The following is a 21,263-nucleotide window of genomic DNA, read 5'->3' as shown; positions in this document are numbered from 1 at the left end:
CCATGGGGAATGTGCTCCCAAAGTCTTTTCATGCACCAGGAATACATCCTGGTTCCACTGTCTGAGGTCCCTTAGACTGTCCAGGCCTTCTAACTAAGACCGATGTTCAGGTGGTCTGAATCAGTCCAATGCTGGTTTCCCAGCTATCAGTCTAGGGGTCCATGAGTTCCCCTTGTTCAGGTCAGCTGTCTCTGTGGGTTTCTGTAGCCTGGTCTTGTCCCTATTTTCTTGTCACCCCTTCCTCTCTGCATCTGGATTCCAGTTCAGCTCAGTGTTTAACTGTGGGTGTCTGCTACTAGGGCTCTATGATGGCAGATAAGTTAGTCATCAGTCTCATCAAGGAAGAGCATTTAAGGTAGCCTTTCCACTGTTGCTCAGATTGTTAGTTGGGGTCATCCTTGTAGGTCTCTGAACATTTTTCTAGAGTCAGTTTTCTCTTCAAACCTATAATGGTTCCCTCTTTTGTGGAATCTCTCTCTCTCATCTATTCCTCCCCTACCTCAATTTTCCTAGTCCAGAAAATGGAAAGATCTCCCATGCTCTTGGATAGATAGGATAAACATAGTAAAAATGGCAATCTTGCCAAAAGCAATCTACAGATTCAATGAAATCCCCATCCAAATCCCAGCACAATTCTTCACTGACCTTGAAAGGATAATACTCAACTTTATATTAAAAATACAAAAGATCCAGGATAGGCAAAACAACCCTGTACAAGAAAGAAATTTCAGGAGGCATCATCATCCCCAACTTCAAGCTCTACTATAGAGCTATAGTCCTGGAAACAGCTTGGTACCGGCACAAAAATAGATAGGTAGACCAATGGAATCTAATTGAAAATCCTCCTATTAACCCACAGAACTATGAACACCTGATTTTTGACAAAACCGTTAAAAGTATACAATGGAAGGAGGAAAGCATCTTCAACAAATGGTGCTGGCACAACTGAATGATGGTGTGTGGAAGACTACAGATAGACCCATGTCTATTGCCATGTACACAACTGGTCCTCATTTCATAAACGAAGAAAGTGAGGCCTGGAGAGGTTATGTGTCCATGTTTTCCATGTCAGAAGGTCTGTTGCTGCACTCAGACATGACTCTTATCCTCACCCAGTATTACGGTCATCATCCTGACCTTCACCCTCAGACTGTCAAGGCACCTCAACATTTTTCTCAACCTACACTCCAGCCTCACCTCCAGTTATTGCAATGCTACTGCCAAACTGATTCACTTGGCTTTCGTTTTCTATAGGTCACTGGCTTCCCAGTTGCCCAGAGTGTTTACCAGTTTTAAGCCTTCTTCCAAAGCTATATCAGCAAGTTCCTCAAATACCACTTCTCAAGTTTGGTTCACTTTCATGTGTAAATTGAAACTATTTTTTTGTATTTTTAATTTTTAGTGACTTTTTTCTTACCAACGATATCCTGAGCTACATAGTTATGTAGGTACTTAATATTCTTGCTATTCTTTTTATTCTTCATAGCACTTAATTCAAATTTTGTCTCCACAGTTTAGCAAAGATTGCCACCAGCAAATCGTAAAGGGTCAATCAGGTGCCCTAGGCAGACAAGGTAAAAGAGCAACACATTTTGACATAATTAAACAAATGCAACACATCTTTACATAGTGAAACAAATGAAGCACATCTTTGCATAGTTAAACAAGTATCTAATTTCTTCACAAGTTAATACTTTAGTCTACAGTAGGGTAGTGAGGTTAATGTCCTTTGGCATGTAATAACATACAAATGTCATAGATGCTGTTCAAGATTGGGTTCACTGAAAGTTATGAACAACAAAGATGAAACTTTCCAATTCTGTGTTACCAGGGACACAGTAGCAAAGGGCTTCTAGAAGTAGTGGCTTGACATAAGGGTTAAAATTGGGTGAAGGGAATTTGTGATTAAAGGGATAAGTTAAAAAGCTTGTGATCAAGGCTTGAAAGATGGACAGGTAGAGGTCAGTTAATGTCTATTTAGTTCAGTGGAAGTCACTGTTGTACTATGGAACAGCCACAGTGTTGCATATCCATTCTAAATATAAAACAAAAGTAAGTGCTTGGATGAGAGGTACAAATTGTGTCTAATGATTCAGAGAAAAGTCTTCCTCCTAAAATTTATTCTTGTGTGTGTGTGTGTGTGTGTGTGTGTGTGTGTGTGTGTGTGTGTGTGTGTGTGTGCTCATTTGTCCACAGAGGTCGGAAGTGGATATCCACTCCTCTGGCACTGCAGTTATAGACATTTTTGAGCTGATATGCATGTCAAGAATGAAAACCTAGTTCTATGCAGGAACAGCAAGAAAGCATTCTTAACTGTTGAGACATTTCTGGTTCCTCCATACTTTAAATGTAAAAAGAATGTGTATGTGTATATGTACAGTGAAAATTTTCCAATTTCTTACCTGCCATATCAATACCACTGACCACTTACTCTTGTCTTCAGGTAATTGTTATAAAAATTGTATTTAGTTTCTTTTAAATATTATACATTCTTTGAATCTAGGTAATCATACAAAACCATTTTTTTTAAATTTATCACCTTTTCCAAAACTAAGACATATCATATCACAAATGGTCCTTCTTTGCTTAGCTCACTTCATGTGTCTTGGTAATTTTTCTACTGCCACTATCCAGGAATTTCTTGTTTTAGCTTTAATTTTTCAAGCTGTAAAATATTCCATTATAAGAAAGTCCCCAAACTTAATTAACTAGTTTCCTACAGAAGGACATTTGATTGGCACCTGTGGAGGTTTGGATGGAAATGTTCCTTATAGGCTGTGTCATTTGCATATTTGATCCCCAAGCTGGGGGTGACATTGTTACAGGAAGGAAGTGTGACCTTACTGTAGGAAGAACTTACTGGGGATGGGCTTTGAGGTTTCAGAGCCTCAGTGCCCTTTCTGGTTCTCCTTTCTCCGATTCCTGTTTGGTGTTCAAAATGTTAAGTTCTCAGCTTCACTTCTTGCTGTCAAGCCTCTACTCTGCCATCATGAACTCATCTCTCTGGAACTAGAGGGTCAAATGAACCCTTCTTTCTATTAAATTGATGCAGTCATGAAAAGTAACTAAAACAACATGCATCTTTTGCTGTTCCAAATAATGCAAAGAAGAGCATTCACACATATGCCTTCTCACATGTGTGCAAAGTTTTTGATGGAATGTGAAATTTCCAGGCACCATTTTTATGCATTTGGAATTTTGATGGGTTCTGCTCAGTTTCCCTCTTTAGGGGTTTCTTATTTGCCTAGCCATTTCATTTTCTAGAATGAGAATCCCTTTATGGCAGGAACTATATCTTATCCATGTTTACTTCTTTGGCTTTAGCTAGAAAGCTTTTATTGTATGCTGGATGCATTAGTTCTCACTTGAAAGCACAGATGGGGAAAGGAAATCCCTTTAAAGACACCTAACTGTCAGGAATACAAAGTGGGCATCTTACATTCCCTTCCAAAAACCTGTGGCAAGGAGAACAATGTGAAAATCCAATCTAGGGTATTGCCCACACCCCAGAGACAGTGCATACTTTTACTGTGTTTGGAAAGGCCTATTCATTACTAAACTTTGGCCATTGCTGTCTCCATCTTGTCTTTTTCTAAGAGGTGAAACTCTTTCCACAATTATTTGTACTTGAGTTTCTGATGAAAGTGTGTTGTTTTTTTTTAAAAAAAAAAAAAAAAAAAAAAAAAAAAAGGTAAAGCTTCCTTCTTTTGTTCCCAGGAATGACTGACTCATTGTGGCTCCCATGACTAGTGTGTGCTTCAGTTAGTCAGGGCCACACTTGGAGTGGGTCAGTATTTCTGACCACATTTGCCCAGTTACAGACACAAGCCAGCACAATCCTGAATATGAAGACTTCCCAATGTTTTCCTGGACAATTTTATTTTCTGTCTTCTAAATTTACTTGAAATATTATGTGTTCTTTGAAAGTGTTCTAAAACAGTCTCTGCTATCACATCAGGATGTTTTAAAGGACTATAGGCTTTAAAAACAGTGAAAGCAAATTCAAACTTTGCTAAGTAAGCTTTTCTTTTGTCAAATGCACCTGCTTCGACATAGTACTGTGACAGCACAGCTTTACCTTCTCTTCTTTATCCACAATTCACATAATGCATACTGTGCAAAAGTAAACAGAAGTACATAAGTCCTTAACTTCCATCCTAGCAAATGCCCTTGATGGATTCTTAACCCTAACTTGGCTCAAAAAGTACCTGCATATTCACAGAAGTAACACGCACATTGCTTTCCAGAGATGTTTACTTCCCATCATACTAGAAATGGACTAAGTAAGGCAGTCTGTGTTGTACCTATTATCAAAAGAGGTGTGACATCAAAACAGCATAGGTTTATTCATGTATCTGTGTGTGTGTGTTGCTGGAGATGTTACTTAGAGCCTCATGCATGGCTAGGCAATTGGCAAGCACTCTAGCACTGAGACACCCATAGCTCTATTTTCTGTTGTTGGTAGCCTTTGGTTACTCACAGCCATTCTAACTAAGCCTCACTGTCCTCAGGTGTATGAGGACAAAAGTTCTTAATTAAGGAGCTGGAGATATGGTTCAGAGATTAAGAGCGCTTGCTGCTCTTGCAAAGGGCTGTATGTTGGTTCTCACCACATTATGTGGTGTGCAACCTTCTGTAACTTCAGCTCCAAGGCATCCATACCCTCTTTTGACCTCTGTGGACACCTGCACACATGTGGCATACACATACCCACAAGTACACATTTTGAACATTCTTTAAAGGTTTTCTCATATAAATTTTCTTCAGCATCTATGAAAACTTGAATGTGGTTTACTGATTTTTTGATAATATTTTTTAGTATCTTCCAGTAATAGTCTGTCACACAGATTCATGTATGGTTGGAGGCAGTCCCTATAAGTTGACATGAGGTTCTGTTGGGTCAGCCTACTCTTCTGAGTTCTGAGTCTGTAGACAGATAGATATCTGGGAATTAATAATTGAAAAAATCATATTGAGAAGAAAGAAAAATTGTGAGGCATAATGATGATAAAGTAATGATGCATTGGGCAGGGTTTCCTAATTAGGATATAAGGCTACCTTCAGGAGGTCCACTACTCCTTAGCATTGTTTAGGAAGTTATGTGTGTGGGTATAAGTACAACTTTTCCAAGAAGCATCATTCCTAAGGTTTCCAACAGGGTTTAAAAACTTGCCTTGAAGATAAAGGTACTAAAGGAGTTAGGTGACTATTTTAGGCCAGATTGCATGCTATATATATATATATTTCCTTCTTCTCTTCCATTTCCTCTTTCAATAGAATCTTTGATTAAAATGCCCTATGGTAAAAAAAAATATCTTATAACTTTCAAAAGAAAAGAAAACCCTCACATTTATTTCATTTATAATTATGTGTACATGTATGTGTGAGGGGTGGGCATGTATATGTATGTGAATGGAGGTGCCTTTGGAAGCCTGAGTCCTCAGATGCCCGAGCAGCTGGTATTATTAGATGGCTGTAAACTGTCTGCCCAGTGCAGGTATTGAGAAGTGAGTTCAGGTCATCTGCAATAGCCATCTCTCATGCCCTGGTGGTAACTTTTAGTTCTTGACTTGTGTCTTCTTTACTTTTCTATATCCTAGAATTCTTTCTCTGACTTTGATATGACTTCTTTAATTTCTCTATGATGTGTGCAGAAAGTGTTATCAAAAGGCCCCTTAATTGTGGCTTGCAATTAAATTAGCATTTGTTTTTATTGTTTGTAGAGGCTTGCCTCAAAACTAAACAGAATTTATCCAAATGGATGACTTCTCTCTGAAGCAAGTATTCTGCCCTATGTTAATGTTTAATTTATGGAGACATTTCTATAAGCAATTGACATTCTCTAGTCACCAAACTCCTAACTGAATATGTTGTATTTGAAATTATGTATCATTGTTTGTAGTTAATAGAATTACTTATCATCTGAAAGATCTGTTTATAAAGTAAACCAAAGGGCAGGGCAAGGGTGATCCCACCTTGAGTCCTTAACTCTGGCTTTAGCTAGCCAAACTATACAAAGTCACCTTCAGAAGTTTGGTTTTCTTTTCTTTTTGTTTTTTTGGTTTGTCATCCACTCCCACCTCATCCCCCACTCCTTATGACACCTACTTAATGCTTTTTCTAAGAATTTTTCCCTTAGTGCTTCTTGTAGAAAAATCTGGAAGTCTCTTAAAACAAGTGAGCAAAGCTGCTTTTAATATAAAAACGCTTACAGATGTGCATCCTTCCTTGTGTTTCAAGAAAAGTGTGATTTAAGGAAAATTATTATTTATTGGGTACGTATCTACTTTGCTCTCCTTAGTAACTATGTAGGAATTCTTTCCCCCACGTAAAAGGGAGGAATTTTGAGGATCAGAGGCTTTTAAAAACTAGGTCACCAACTTTTAACACACCTCCTGGCTATTCTTTTTCATGTCCCTTCAGTTAAAGGCAAATCTCAAATAATTACCCATTCAATCCTGAAAAACTGAAGCTAGACAAAAAATTTCTGTGAACCCAAACTATTAGCTCTTTCTTTCTTCATAGACTCATGTTGGTGAAGGGCCTTACCAAATAGTGTTTATAATTATGTGGATAAAAATAGATAGGATGACAAAGGAAAAACAATATTTTAAAGTATTATTATCAGAATACATCAAAAATAAAATGTGCTCTTTACAGAGACATTACAAATTAAGGTCAAAGGACCCTTGAAATTAGAGTAGCATCTAAATTTACACTATATAAGCATTAATATATTTGAGAATATCTGCGAGAACTTCAGTGGGCAGCTGCGGGTTTCTGGGTGGGTGTCAGAGTCGCAGGTGATGCTTATACCTATTGCCACGGCTTATTCCCTGCATTCATAATGGAAAGAATGTTAAACTGTTAAACAGTATCCATGGATACAGACTTTTTTTTCCTCCTCAGATCCAGAGTCCCTAAACCACAGGTCTCTGGGTATGTGAATTCCAGGACTAAGAACCTGTTCTGGCCATCTGAGTAGGCGATTGCAGCCCCATTCCCTCCCTTCCAGAGAACAACATCATCTTTGAATGGGCGAGGTGAACAGCTTACCTTCCAAGGTCTCACACTGCACTAGGTTGACATAGTCCTGCTGAGTTAGGAGGCTGGCTTTGCATCCTCGCACAAGGCCCTCCAGGTAGCCATGGTCCACATTGAAGTACAGTTCTGCAGTCTCACGCATATTGCTCAGCCTGAAACAGCAGCCACAGAACGCTGGCCCTGGTCTGGGAAAGAGTGGGTGTTGCAGTCACTCTGCTGAAAGTCAGGGTGCTACTGACTAGTTTGCTCCAGTTTCTGCAACTGTCAACACAGCGCCTGGGTCTTGTTTTTACATCAACAGTGAGTCAGCCAGATGGCCTAAGTACCGGGGAGAAGTGAGAGGAGGGGCCCTGTCATCTCTTCCTCCCACTGTCAAGGTCATAACAGTTTTGTCAATGACACCTTTTCCACTTATGAACTTTAATTATGTTGCATTTATTCCACTTTTTTGAGGACTGTTCATGTGAACAGGTTTCTTTTTTAAAACTCTGGAAAACCTTGGGTGTGATGACTCTTGCATTGAGTTGTAGCACTTGAGAGACTGAAGCAGGAGGTTTGCCATGAATTTGAGGACTGCTTGGGTTACAGAGTGAAACTCGTCTCAAAAAAATAAAACAGGCAAAAAAAAAAAAAAGCATTTAAAAAAAATGTTTGGAGACAGAGGAGATAATTCTGTAATATAGTGTATTTGTTAAACAAATAATTAGTAATGTCTTTTATTTTTATTTATTTATTTTGTTTGTTTTGTTTGTTTTTGAGACAGGGTTTCTCTGTATTGCTTTGGAGCCTGTCCAATAATATTATAAAATTGCCTAGACTGCTAGCCATTTCATAACCAGTCTAGAATTAGAGCCTTGCATTCATATAACAATAAACCACTCCCTTTGCACAATTGGGTTGATGATAATGCACTCTTCATTTTCTTTTTTCTTGTGGTTACTGTGAGACCTGTGATATGACTCCCCAAGTCACAGGTAAGGAATCAGATGTCAAAAGCTATGAGGCAGCTCAGAAAGTTCAGCTGGCAATGCAGTGGGTATCAACAAAGCCTGCACTTAATTGCTGAGTCCCATGCTTCAAAAGGACTACTTGTTTCCCCCAAAATACATGGCTCACAAACTAACAATGTCTTCGGTATGAATTCCTTAGGTAGGATTGCCTATGTATTCTGTAAAATGCTCACCTACGTAAAGTTAAGGAATCAGAACTCTGAGCTTTCTCAGTACTTCCACAATGACTTAGAGTAGAAAAGATCCAATCAAGGTAAATGCTGCTGTAGCTTTTTGGAACCACAGAGAAGTACACTTAGCTTTAAGCAGTGCTCTGAAAGTCTGCAATTGATGGGTGACCAAGGTTCTTATTATATTGCCATGGTTGGGCCTCCCACAATTACTTCATCTGTAAACATCCTGAATATATTTTACCAGGAATCTTGCAAGCATATCTGTCATGTTCATAGGTCTAAAGATGACTGTATGTGTTGTCATTTTATATAGCTAAAATGAGTGGAGGATACAAATAATGTATAACAACAAAGTTTTTTATCATGTAATTATTTATATGCTTGAGGTTATTATCTCTATGGTTATGCTTGCATCTGTAGTTCCTGATTGTTTACTCAGTTTTTCTATTTCCAGCATTCCCTCAGTTTTTATTTTCTTTATTGTCTTTATTTCAGTTTTCAGGTCTTGAACTGTTTTAATTATTTCTTTCATCTGTGTGATTATTTTTTCTTGTGTTCCCTTGCTTTCTTTAAGACATTTGTTCATTTCTTGCATTTTTTTGGGGGGGGGTTTGGTCTTTTTCTCTATTTCTTCCAATATTTTGTTTGTTTTTTCTTCCATTTCTTCAAGGGATTTTCTCATATCATCTTTGAGGACTTCTATCATTTTCATGAAATTGTTTTTTTAGGTAATTCTCTTCTGCTTCATCTGCTTTGTGTGTTCAGATCTAGTTGGTATAAAGTCCCTAGATTCTGGTGGTGACATACTAGTCTTTCTATTAGTGTTTTCGGGTATTGCCATCTTCCCATCCCTTCCTTCAGTGGGTGCAGGAGGGGGTCTCTCTTTCTCTTTCCTCCCCTCCTGGTGGGTGTAGGTAGGTCAAGACTTTGATGTCAGTAACTTTGGATGATCTGAGCTCTCTTGGAGGTCTCTCAAGCAGAAGCTACAGCAGGGCCAATGATGTTGTGAGGGCAGGCTCAGGATGGTCTCAAACAGACTACTGGCCAGGTGAGGGCACACTCCAGATGGTTCCATATGGAGGGGCGGGTCCAGTATGTGCAGAGCAGACCCAGGAAGTTCCAAGGAGAGGGTGGGGATGTTGGACCTGAGCTCTGGCCAAACGCTCACCCCAAGCAGTGGGCCCACTAGGGCCACGGATGAAGGGAAGCCAGGATCTGGATGGTCCAGTGTGCCAGAGTGGGAACACTCAGGCCAATGACATAGGGAGGTCAAGATGCAGAGCTGACCCAGGAAGTTCCCAGTAAAGGATGAGGGGGAGATTCTGCCTGGGCTGGTCCCAAACTCACCTCAAGCAGAAGGCAGAAGAAGATGCCCAAAGGTCAGGAAAGGGCAGGTTCCACAGTACATAGCTTTTTACCTGTTTTACCTATTCTTACCTCACCTTGCTCTGAGAGACAGTCAATGTGCACATTAACAAAATGATCTTAGGAATTGTTCTCTAATTAAAACTGCCCAACTGTAACCCAGTATTTTCCAAATGTTTGATTGAATACAGTCCCCTTCTATGGGCAATTTGCACCTTGAAAATCTGGAAAAAAAAAAGTAGCATTCTTTGAAAAATGATTTATAAATTCTGATGTGTAACAGTTATTTTTAAAGTGTAAAAATGCATGCTATTTTATTTAACTTTATTATTTTGACATTTATATTAACATGCAAAGAAGGAGCTTTCATTATAACATTTCCATATATATGTATCATTAGATATTGTTTTTATTCACTCCCTGGTAACGCCCCTCTCACTCTCTTCCCTGCCTTGTTGGCCCATTGGCTGCCTCCAGACTTCCCTTCTGTTCTCATGGCACATGTCTTCCCTTACCTTCTTGCTACTATCTCTTTCTCCTTTAGATCTCTACTTCCCTCCTTATAGTTTCCTTCCAACTTTCCTATCACACTATTTCATAAATATTCAATTAATTTTTACTCTTAAATTATATTTTTAATTCACTGATGCCTTAAAACATAAAAGCTTAAAAATGTTCCCTTTTTCTCATCTGTTGTTTTGTTGGCAGTGACCCCAGAGCAATAAGCGGTATGGTGAACTAGTGGTGAAAAATTTACCTGTGGGAAAAGTAAATGACATTATTACGGCAAGGGTAATATGAACTAAAATGATTTTTGTGAGCAGAGGGATCATTATTGTATAGGACTAGAAAAAGTGTTACACTGGAAAGGTACACAGGCAGAAAGGTTTTACTAATAATTCTATAGTGTTAGCATTAGATGAAACCTCAGGTGTCATGAGATATGAAGTCATATTAACTACAGGAGTACAGAGGAGCCTTGGTTCCCTTGAGGTTGGTCATTGTGTTTTCAGACACGTCAAGCATAAGAAATATCTGTTTCTTGGCAAAATAAAACACTTTCCCATGGAAGTTAGAATTTGCTGGCTCTACTTCTCACGATATATTTATTTATTTGTTTGTTTGTTTGTTTAAGATCCGGTGAGCCAAATTCTCTTAAAAGTCGCTGTAAGGTAACTTTAACATATTTGAAATGACTGGTTTTTATGAAAAAAAAATCCCTGGTTTATGAGTACTCTAAGACTACACCCATGAACTAGAAGTTTTGAGCATACAGGAAATGAAGGGGAACTAAGGATATCATAATAAAAAACTAGCCTTCTGATCTTTTTTATGATAATATTTTTATTTAAATTTGCAGCAAGCTTGTTTTACATGTCAATGCCAGTTTCCTCACCCTCCCCTCTTCCCCTGCCCCCCTACAAACCCCACTCCATCTCCTTTCTGCTTCCCAGGGAGGGTGAGGTCTTCCATGGGGGATCTTCAAAGTCTGTCATATCAGGGCCTAAGCCCTCCCTCATGTGTCTAGGCTGAGAGATTATCCCTCAATATGAAATGGGCTCCCAAAGTCCATTCATACACTAGGAATAATAACTTATTTGCTACCAAAGGCCCCATAAACTGCCCAGTCCTCTTAACTGACATCCATGTTCAGGGAGTCTGTGCTGGGCCTATGTTGGTTTCCCAGCTATCAGACTGGGGTGCATGAGCTCCCCCTTATTCAAGCAGAGTCTGTGGGTTTCTCCAGCCTGGTCTTGACCCCTTTGCTCATCACTCCTCCCTCTCTGCAACTGGATTCCAGGAGTTCAGCTCAGTGTTTAGCTGTGGGTATCTGTTTCTGCTTCCATCAGCTACTAGATGAAGGCTCTAGGATCTCATTATTGGGGAAGGGCACTTAAGGTAGCCTCTCCAATGTTGCTTAGATGGTTAGTTGGGGTCATCTTTCTAGATCTCTGGACATTTCCCTAGTGGCAGATTTCTCATGAAACCTATAATGGCTCCCTTTAATTGTGGTATCTCTTTTCTTGCTCTCCTCTCCTCTTTCTTTTAACTCCCTTTCCCCTCCCTACATGCTCCCAATTTCCTCAGGAGATCTTGTTCCTTTCCCCTTTTCCGGGGGACCATGTGTGTCTCTCTTAGGGTCCTTCTTGTTTCCTAGCTTTTCTGGTGGCATGGATTGTAGGCTGGTAATCCTTTGCTCTATGTCTAAAATCCATATATGAGTGTGTACATACCATGTTTGTCTTTTTGTAACTGGGTTACCTCACTCAGGATGGTTTCTTCTAGTTCCCTCCATTTGCCTGCAAATTTCAAAATTCCATTCCCCCCCCACCCCCGCCGCCGCTGAGTAGTACTCCATTGTATAAATGTACCACATTTTCTCCATTTATTCTTCAATTCATGTAGCTAGCCTTCTGGTCTTAAAGCATAAGGAAAAAATTAAATGGGCAGAAATGTGAAGAAAGAAAAAGTGATTTCATTACCTGAAAGTGATTCATAAAGTTTGCCTCAACCCTAGACCCAAAAACCCAAGAAGGAGATGGGAGCAAGAAATGGGGGGAATTGACCACAAGACAGGATTCTGATCAAGTGGCAAACTTTATTTTTCTACCCAGAGCTTATATAGATAGCAGAGCAAGGATGTAGGAAAGCAGACAGAGGAGGTAAGAAGAATAGTTGAGGACCTGTTCTTGTAAGCAGAATATAGGAAATCACAAAGAATGGATGTTGACATGGGTAGAAAGATCAGGAGTTATGAGAACAAGAAAGGTTACTATGGTGACGGGGCTAGTGGTTATATGCTAGGCTGATCTTGCTAAATAGGGCTAGTTACTAAATCGTCAAACCTTTGTGGAATAACTGAAGGCTCTAAATGTACAGCCAAGATCCAGCCTCAGTTTCCAACAAAAGTTTATGCAAGTTTTAAAGAATGAGTATTAATCAATTTGACTTAGAACTGTGTTTCTTGTTTTCTGCAATGGTTCACTCTTGTAGGTGGGGGTTGTATCTCTCTATTTCGAACAATAGAGAGAAGGTAAAAGAAGAGCATACATGTAGGACTTCATATAGGCAACCAAAAGGTTGGACATGTGGTTGGCAATAAAGCACAAAGTAACAGGGACAGACTATAAAGATTTAGGTAAGTGAACTTTATAGGGGACAGTGATGTCACCACTTTTCTCTTGTACAATATTAAAAGCAATGAAAATCAGTTTAATGATCTATGACCTCTGTGATGAAATTTGTGAATCTCACATTCATGAGGTGAGCACAAAATGAGAAAGTTTTTCTCAAAAGAACTCAGACATTATTATATAGTACATCTGAGCATGAGAAAGTCCTTCTCAGTACTACATAAAAGGTAGAAACAATGGAGGGAAAAATAAAATTATTTCTACATAAGAGTTAATATATCTGTGTTTAGTAACTGCAAACCAAATAGAAAGGAAAGACTAATAATATTAGTTTTGATTTCATAGACTGTATCATTTTCTGAGAAATGAACATGACAATGGGCAGGTTTGAGCATGTCAGACAAAAATGAACTATTTTTATAAAGAATGAGTTGGGGCCTGGAGCTATAGCCTAGTTGGTAGAATGTTTGCCTAGCTAGCAAGAAGCCTGGATTTGATCTTCTAAAATTGTGTAAGCCAGTTGTGGTGTCACACTAGCATTCAGGGAGGAAAGACAGGAAGATCAGAGGTTCAAGGTTTAGCCACAAAAGAACTCCTAGGCCAGCCTGTGGTACTCAAAACCCTGTTCCCAAAACAGGGTTAGCTAGGCATAGTCATGCATATTGTAATTCCAGTCCTCAAGAGACAGAGGCAGGAGGGTCACTAAAACTTCCAGGCCAGTATGGTCTACAAAGTGAGTTTCTAGCCTGCCTTAAGTAACTAATGAGACCTTGTTTCAAAATGAATTAAAAAAATAAATAAGAATTATTGAAGACAAAAATGGGGAGCAAATTATAAAGGGAAGAAAAAATGATATAGAACAAATAATTGTGATGATATGGGGGAAATAAAATCAGCATCCCCTCCTCCAAATATCCAGAATAATTCACCAATGAAATTCAAATAGCCAAAAATTGTACAATTGTACATTTTTGTTTGAAACTGGATCTCTTGATGCTACCCAGGCTGATCTTCCCACTTCAGTTAAAGAATCTCACTATATTAATGCATATGTTCTTTTTTGATTTCTGCTCATGTGACAAAAATCAAGTTGGAAGCTACAGAGGTGGCAGAGTCGAAGTTGGCCACATGGAGCCTGGGACTTGAGAAATGTAAAACAGTGGTAAAGACAGCCTCCCTATTCCTTTTATCTTGCCTAAATACCAAATATTTTTCTTGAGATGTCCCTAAATTCTTCATCTTGTCTTTTCCCTTCATTGAAACACAAATCTTCTGGATCATCAAGAAAGATTTGATCCTGAGCAGGGCAGTGGGCAAGCTTCCTACAGGCAGGCTACTCTGGTACCACCCCATTGAACTCTGAAATCTACAAATCCCACTCTGCTCTCCAACCCTGAGCATCCTCTCCACCATCTCAGCAACTCCTTGAGACACAGATTGTAACTGCACAGAGAGGAACAAGAGACAACAATTGCAACAATCAGTCCAAAAGAGCATTTCTGAGACACAAACACTGACTACAAGAATTGGACTAAGAGCCTGCACAATTAGAGGATGAGATGGGTAAGCACCAATACAATAATACATTCAACAACCAAAACAGCAATATGGCAACACCAGAACATAGTGGTCTTACAACAGAAAGACCTGAACATCCTAACTCAGAAGAAGTAGAAGAAAAAAACCTTAAATATAATTTTATGAAGATAATAGAGACCCTTAAAGACTAAATGAAATTTTCCCTTAAGGAAATGGAGGAAAAGACAAACAAAAAAAATTGGAAGAAATCAATAAATCTCTCTTTTTGATTTTTTTTATTTAAATTTGAAACAAGCTTGTTTTACATGTCCATCCCAGTTCTGGAACCCTCCCATCTTCCCCTGCTCCCCACCACAAACCCCCATCCCATCCCCTTTCTGCTCCCCAGGGAGGGTGAGGCCTTCCATGGAGAGTCTTCGAAGTCTGTCATATCATTTGAAGCAGGGTCTAGGCCCTCCCCCATGTGTCTAGGCTGAAGGAGTATCCCTCTGTGTGGAATAGGCTCCCAAAGTGCATTTGTATACTAGGGATAAATACTGATCCACTATCAGACCTCCTAACTAACACCCACATTCAGGGGATCTAGGTCAGTCCTATGCTGGTTATCCAGCTATCAGACTGGGGTGCATGAGCTTCCCCTTATTCAGGTCAGCTGATTCTGTGGGTTTCTCCAGCCTGGTCATGACCCCTTTGCTCAGCACCCCAAGCTCTCTGCAACTAGATTCCAAGAGTTTGGCTCAGTATTAGCTGTGAGTATCTTTTCCTGCTTCCATCAGCTACTAGATGGAGGCTCTATATGGATGGCATATAAGGTAGTCATCAATCTCATTAAAGAAAGCTGAGAAAACCAAGGGAAAAAAACAATCAAATGGATGAAGCAATCAGTTCATAACTTGAAAATGATATACGGATAGTAAAGAAAACACAAACTGAGGGAATGCTAGAAATGGAAAATCTGGGTAAACAAACTAACTACAGATGCAAACATAATCAACAGAATACAAGAGATAGAAGAATCACAGAAGTTGAAGATATTATAGAGGAAACAGATTCATTGGTCAAAGAAAATGTTAATTCCAAAAAATTCTTAACATAAAACATCCAGAAAATCTGGGACATCATGAAGAGACCAACCCTAAGAATAATAGGCAGTGGGACCAGGATTTATCTCCAGTGCTTGAACTGGCTTTTTGAAGCCCATTCTCTTTGGAGGGATACCTTGCTCAGACTAGATATAGTGGGTCCTGTCTTAAAGAGATGTGCTGACTCCCCATGGAGGAGTGGATGGGGTGGGGTGGGGAGAAGGTGGGGAGAGTGGGATGAGAGGAGTGAATGGGAACTGGGAATGGTATGAAAACTGAGAAAGAATTGTTTCTTTTTTTTTTTTTTTTTTAACATATCGATCCCAGTTCTCTCTCCCTCCCATCCTTCCATATCCCCCATGCCATCCCCCATCCACTCCCCAGGGATGGTGAGACCTTCCATGAGGGATCATCAAAGTCTATCAAATAATTTGGAGTAGGGACTAGGCCCTCCCCAATGTCAATAGGCTAAGGGAGTATCTCTCCATGGGGAATGAGCTCCTGAAGTCCATTTCTGTACTAGGAATACTTCTTGGTTCCATTGGCAGAGGTATCAGACACTTTCCAGATTCAGGGGTTCTGAGTCAGTCTTACACTAGTTTCTCAGCTATCAGTCTGGGGTCCATAAGCTCCCCATTGTTCAGGTCAGCTGATTCTGTGGGTTTCTCCAGCCTATTCTTGACTTCTTCCCCTTCTGTAAGGGACCATATATGTCTCTCTCAGGGTTCTCCTTGTTTCCTAGCTTCTGTGGTGGTATGGATTAGAGGCTGGTGATCCTTTGCTCTATGTCTAAAATCCAAACATGAGTGAGTACATACCATATTTGTCCTTTTGTGACTGGGTTATCTCACTCAGGATGGTTTTTTCTAGTTGCCTGCAAATTTTAAGATTCCATTTTTCCCCCATTGAGTAGTACTCCATTGTGTAAATGTACCATATTTTCTTTATCCATTCTTCAGTTGAGGAGTGTTTAGGTTGCTTCCAGATTCTGGCTATTACAAATAATGCTGCTATGAATATAGTTGAACAGATGTCTTTGTGCATGGATGTGCATCTTTTGGGTATATGCCTAAGAGTGGGATTACTGGGTCTTGAAGTAGACTTCTTCCCATTTTCCCGAGAAACTCCATACTGATCTCCAAAGTGGCTGTACAAGTTTGCACTCCCACCAGCAGTGGAGGAGTGTTCCCCTTTCTCCACATCCTCTCCAGCATAAACCATCATTGTGTTTTTTGATTGTAGCCATTCTGATAGAAGTAAAATGGTATCTCAGAGTTGTTTTGATTTGAATTTTCCTGATGGCTAAGGATATTGAGCACTTTCTTAAATGTCTTTCAGCCATTTTAGATTCCTCTATTGAGAATTCTCTGTTTAGTTCTGTACCCTACTTTTTAATCAGATTATTTGGTGTTTTGGTGACTATCTTCTTGAGTTCTTTGTGTATTTTGGAGATCAGCCCTCTGTCAGGTGTGGGGTTGTTTAAGATCTTTTCCCAGTCTGTGGGCTGCTGTTTTGTCTTGTTCACTGTGTCCTTTGCCTTAGAGAAGCTTCTCAGTTTCTACGGGTCCCATTTATTAATTGTTGATCTCAGTGTCTGTGCTACTGGTGTTATGTTCAGGAAGTGGTCTTCTGTATCAATTCCTTCAAGGTTACCTCCTACTTTCTTTTGTAAGGGATTCATTGTGGTTGGATTGGGGAAAGGTGGGGAGAGTAGGAGGAGGGGAATGAGTGGGAACTGGGATGGGTATGTAAATTGAGAAAAGATTGCTTTAAAAGAAAAAAACTCATGTCACGAAGAAAAAGATTTAATCTTCTAGTGTCCATGGGAGAAGAGGAGCTAAGTTTCTGCAAGATCCATTAGTTAGCATGGATGATGTAATTGAGAACACATCCTTCCCAATGTGGCCTCCAGGGCTTTTGCACTGGTTCATGCTGGCACTGGAACTGACTCTTACCTTTTGTTTGAATGAAGTTGATTTACCCTCTTTCTCTTACTAGAAAGTCTTTATACTGTTGATATAGTGTGGATACAGTATTTCTTGATTTTTTTTTCCATGTCCAGAACAATTGTCATTGATATCTTTAAGAAAATAGTGCAGCAGTAAAGGAAAAGAGAGCAAGAAATCAGGAATTAGAGGGAGGGAACACCTGTCCTTGGCATTGAAAGGAGGAATCCTTCCAACTCCTATAATTTCCATAGGAAAAATGGGATCTGTCACTCATAGGGACTTGTTCCCAGTAAGACCTGCCTTGAAAAATTTCCTCCACTAAATCCTAGCATGTAACAGTGATTGGCCTTTGGTTTGGGCATCCAACATATATCCACTTCTATCTCTTCTGTCTTGTGTCATTTACAATGTTCCTTCTTCCTCCTACCCTTCTGTCTTTATAAAATAACAACAGCAGCTTCTAATCATCATAACCATAACTGAAGCAACATGTGTAAGTTGTACGACACAGGGCGAGTCCCAAGTCCTCATTTAGTTATCATTGCAATGCTTGTCATTGTCTTCACTGAACAGAAGACCTGGCTGCCCTGTGTAGGATGACTGCAGGTTGGTGAGCACAAGACGCATCAGCATGTACCATTCTGGGCTTGTTGAGAGAGGAAATGAAATTCCCTTTCCTTTTTCAGTGTTTGATGGGATGCAGTAAAAGGCAGCCCAGCTGTCTCTTCAGGCACTTCTAATCTTAGCACAGTCTTCCTTTCATCACAGTCCTCTGCCCGGAACAATTGTCTTGCTTTCTAGAGTGTTTTAGGTACAATGATGACTGAGGGACAGTAAGTTCAGTAGCAGCTAAGCTTAGAGAAGAATGATGATGATTGATAGGACTGGAATTGAGTTAGCAGACACGGTGTCTTGTAAAGACTGAGCTAGCAGAATGGCCTCTCTGGTCTTCTGTAACCAGGCAGGGAATTCTACTCTGGGGATATCCACCCTTTTAATGCCACCCCCTCTTATTGTAAAGGGATTTCAACAGATTAAGAACTTCAGAAACTAAAGCATATCTTTAACCTATGTAGAGTTGAGCCCCCAAAGCTTGGGAAACTTGCCAATTTGGTAGCTAAATTGCATCTTAGCACACACCAACCCTTCCTGTTGTGACCCCACTTACAGTTCTTACAGAATAGAAATGATAGAGCTTTGTTATGAGTAACGTTTTTCCTGCCGTTCTGGTCCCACTGCCATGCCAGCCCCAAATAACACACAGAGATGCTGTATTAAATATAATTCTGTTGGCCAGTTACTTTTTTCTTATCAGCTAGCTCTGTCTTAATAATTAACCCATTTCTATTAATCTAAGTACGTCCACGTGGTCTTATCTTATTGGAGAGAGGGGCTGGCGTTCTCTCTGTCAGTCTACCATCTTGGATCTCCTCCCTACTACTTCCTCTCTCCTCCTAGTCTCCTTGTCCTGCCTATCTTCTTTTCCTATTGGCCAACAGTGCTTTATTCATTAACCAATAAGAGAAACATATTTATAGAATAACATCTCCCATCAGAGCTTTTTTTTTTTTTTCTGTGTGTGGGATTAAGGATCAAAACCAAAACCTCACACATACTAACAAGTACCCTGCCAATCACATGCATTACCAACCTGATCATAGAATTTAAATCTGACTTCATTAATTTTTACTTTAGGAAACTTTTTAAAATTGCTTTTGTCACAGTATTTCCATCTTATTTTAAAAATCCATGTTGAAGAAGTCCCTGTTTAGAGCAGCTGAAGTGATGTTTTCAAATTTATCCAAACTCTGGAATGATTGTGCCATTTATGAAGCTGGCTTTGAGACTGCCCTATGGGAAATGGGGTGGAGGAGAAGAGATGGGGGATCTGAAAAGACATGGTTACATAGTCTCTCCTGATGGGTCCCACCCCCACTTAATATCTCCAAAGTACATCTGGTGTCTCAGAAAAGTATGTATTCAGAAAATGATTCTCTTATTTAATGTTTACTAATGCTTGTACATGCTGTGCACCATACAAGGTCCTTGTCCTCGGTAGTCAACATCCCCTCCAGCAGAGAGGCAGGGGCATGGCTACAATCACAGGAATTTGTTATAAGACATGACCTTGTTTTATTTATCAATGTAAGACTGGTTTGTTTGGTTTTTTTTTTTTTTTTTTCTGCTACTATTAGTCTTGTTTTGAAACCCACTATCTCCTCCACTGTCAAATTACTAGAATTCTGTTTTCAGTTATTTGGTATAGGAAGCCACACATGGCAGTGTTGACTAAAGCTCCTTTTATTTGAGCAAAAACAGTGTGTTTCTCAGAAGTGTTAGTTTCTTTGATATTTGATGATTAATTCCATGAGCCAAGGAGCTTGTGTGCCATTTTAGGAGGAGAGCAATAAATTAGCACTGGCAACGTGCTTTCACCCACATGAAAGATAACAGGAAACTTGATCTGAAAAGTGGAAAGATTTGCAGTGTGCTACTGTCTTCTGCACCACCCCGGGAGAGCAGGTGAATAAGAGGTGGAGCTGTAGAGTGGAGAGGAAAGTTTTAACATTACTAAGTTGCTGTCTGTTTTGATAAGGCAATTAGCCAGAAAATTCAATGCAAGGTGTAGAACAAAGCTATTTTTCTGTAAACTGGCAGAGCCAAGCATCAGTTTTCTTCACAGAGTACTGAGATACAAGGAACAAATGAGCAGAAGAAAAAAATTCAAGTATAAGCTATAAAGTACAGGCTATAAAGACTGTTTGGGGCAGAACAAACCTCTGGGTAAGCAGCAACCTCGAACATGCCAGAAAACAGAGTTTCTGCGTCCCAGCGAACCAGCCCACATCATGGTGGACCTCTCGGCCCCTGGCTGCTGGTAAGCCTGCACCAGCATCTTGGCACCAAAAAAGGGACTTTTCGTGATTGCTGAGATTATACTGTGCCTGGTGGTTTTAATTTGCTTCAGTGCTTCAACATCAGCAAACTCCTCCCTGTCTTATTTGTCTTCTACATGTGTGACCTGCACTCCAAGATATCATTCATCAACTGGCCATGGACTGACTTTTTCCAAGCCTTCATAGCAGCCATCCTCTACCTGATCACCTCCATTGTTGTCCTTGTATATGGGAAAGGCAGCTTCAATATCGCCGCTGGGGTACTGGGTATATTTGCTACATTGCTCTTTGGCTGTGATATGTACTTCACCTTCCCTCTAAAGCAATAAAGACATACAGCAGCCCCTACTAACCCCACAAATGGCCCGTGATCCTCATTCATCTATCTCTGCTACCTGCAGATAGCTCCTCGATCAAAAACTTGCTCTTGCCGGGTATGGTGGTGCATGCCTTTGATCCAAGCACTCAGGAGGTAGAGACATGTGGATCTCTGTGAGTTCAAGGCCAGCCAGGGCTACACAGTGAAACCTTGTTTCAAAAAAAAAAAAAAAAAAAAAAAAAAAAAAAAAAACCTCTTCCTCTTTCCACAACACTCCTAGCCAATTCTCTGACTGACCCCACCAAAATTGCTTATGGTACAGGAGATTGAACTTAGAACCATCTACAATACTAGGCAAGCAGTCTCCGCCCAGCTACATCTCCTGTAAAAATGCCTTTGTTGGGAGAGTTTTGTCTTCCAGCCTGCCAATCAACCCTCCTGTGTGACCACCTTTATAGGTGTACCTAGGTCCCCCTTTGCTCTGCAGTACCAGAAGCTGACAAGAGTTCTGCTTGAACCATTCCCCCACATAAGCTACAAAATGAGTGATCCACTACAAATAACCTTTTCTCTATGTGGGGTGAGCTGTGAAGGGTTAAATAAATAATAAAGATTATTAAGATCTATAAAAATAAAAAGACTGAAACACAGTGGTATCGGCATTAGAAACTTAGGCATTATGTATGTGATAAAATTGCCTAGCCATTTGACATCCAATCCTTTGTTACACTTCCCCAGCTGAAATTTTCTT

The 21,263-nt window shown here is 39.9% G+C and overlaps 1 protein-coding gene across 1 annotated transcript in view; it reads right to left on the bottom strand.

The window, feature by feature from the left end:
* Atp6v0d2 (ATPase H+ transporting V0 subunit d2) overlaps positions 1 to 7,317 on the bottom strand; it is a 45,975-nt gene extending 38,658 nt beyond the window's left edge. The window contains exon 1 of the mRNA XM_051198412.1: positions 7,057 to 7,317. Coding sequence (XP_051054369.1) covers positions 7,057 to 7,186 — 130 coding nt within the window. The 5' untranslated portion in view covers positions 7,187 to 7,317. The remainder of the gene's footprint in view (positions 1 to 7,056) is intronic.
* Positions 7,318 to 21,263: the final 13,946 nt, after the last annotated feature.

Source organism: Phodopus roborovskii, unplaced genomic scaffold (assembly GCF_943737965.1).
Source record: "Phodopus roborovskii unplaced genomic scaffold, PHOROB, whole genome shotgun sequence".
Classification (NCBI taxonomy): domain Eukaryota; kingdom Metazoa; phylum Chordata; class Mammalia; order Rodentia; family Cricetidae; genus Phodopus; species Phodopus roborovskii.
This window is presented reverse-complemented; position numbering and strand designations above follow the sequence as displayed.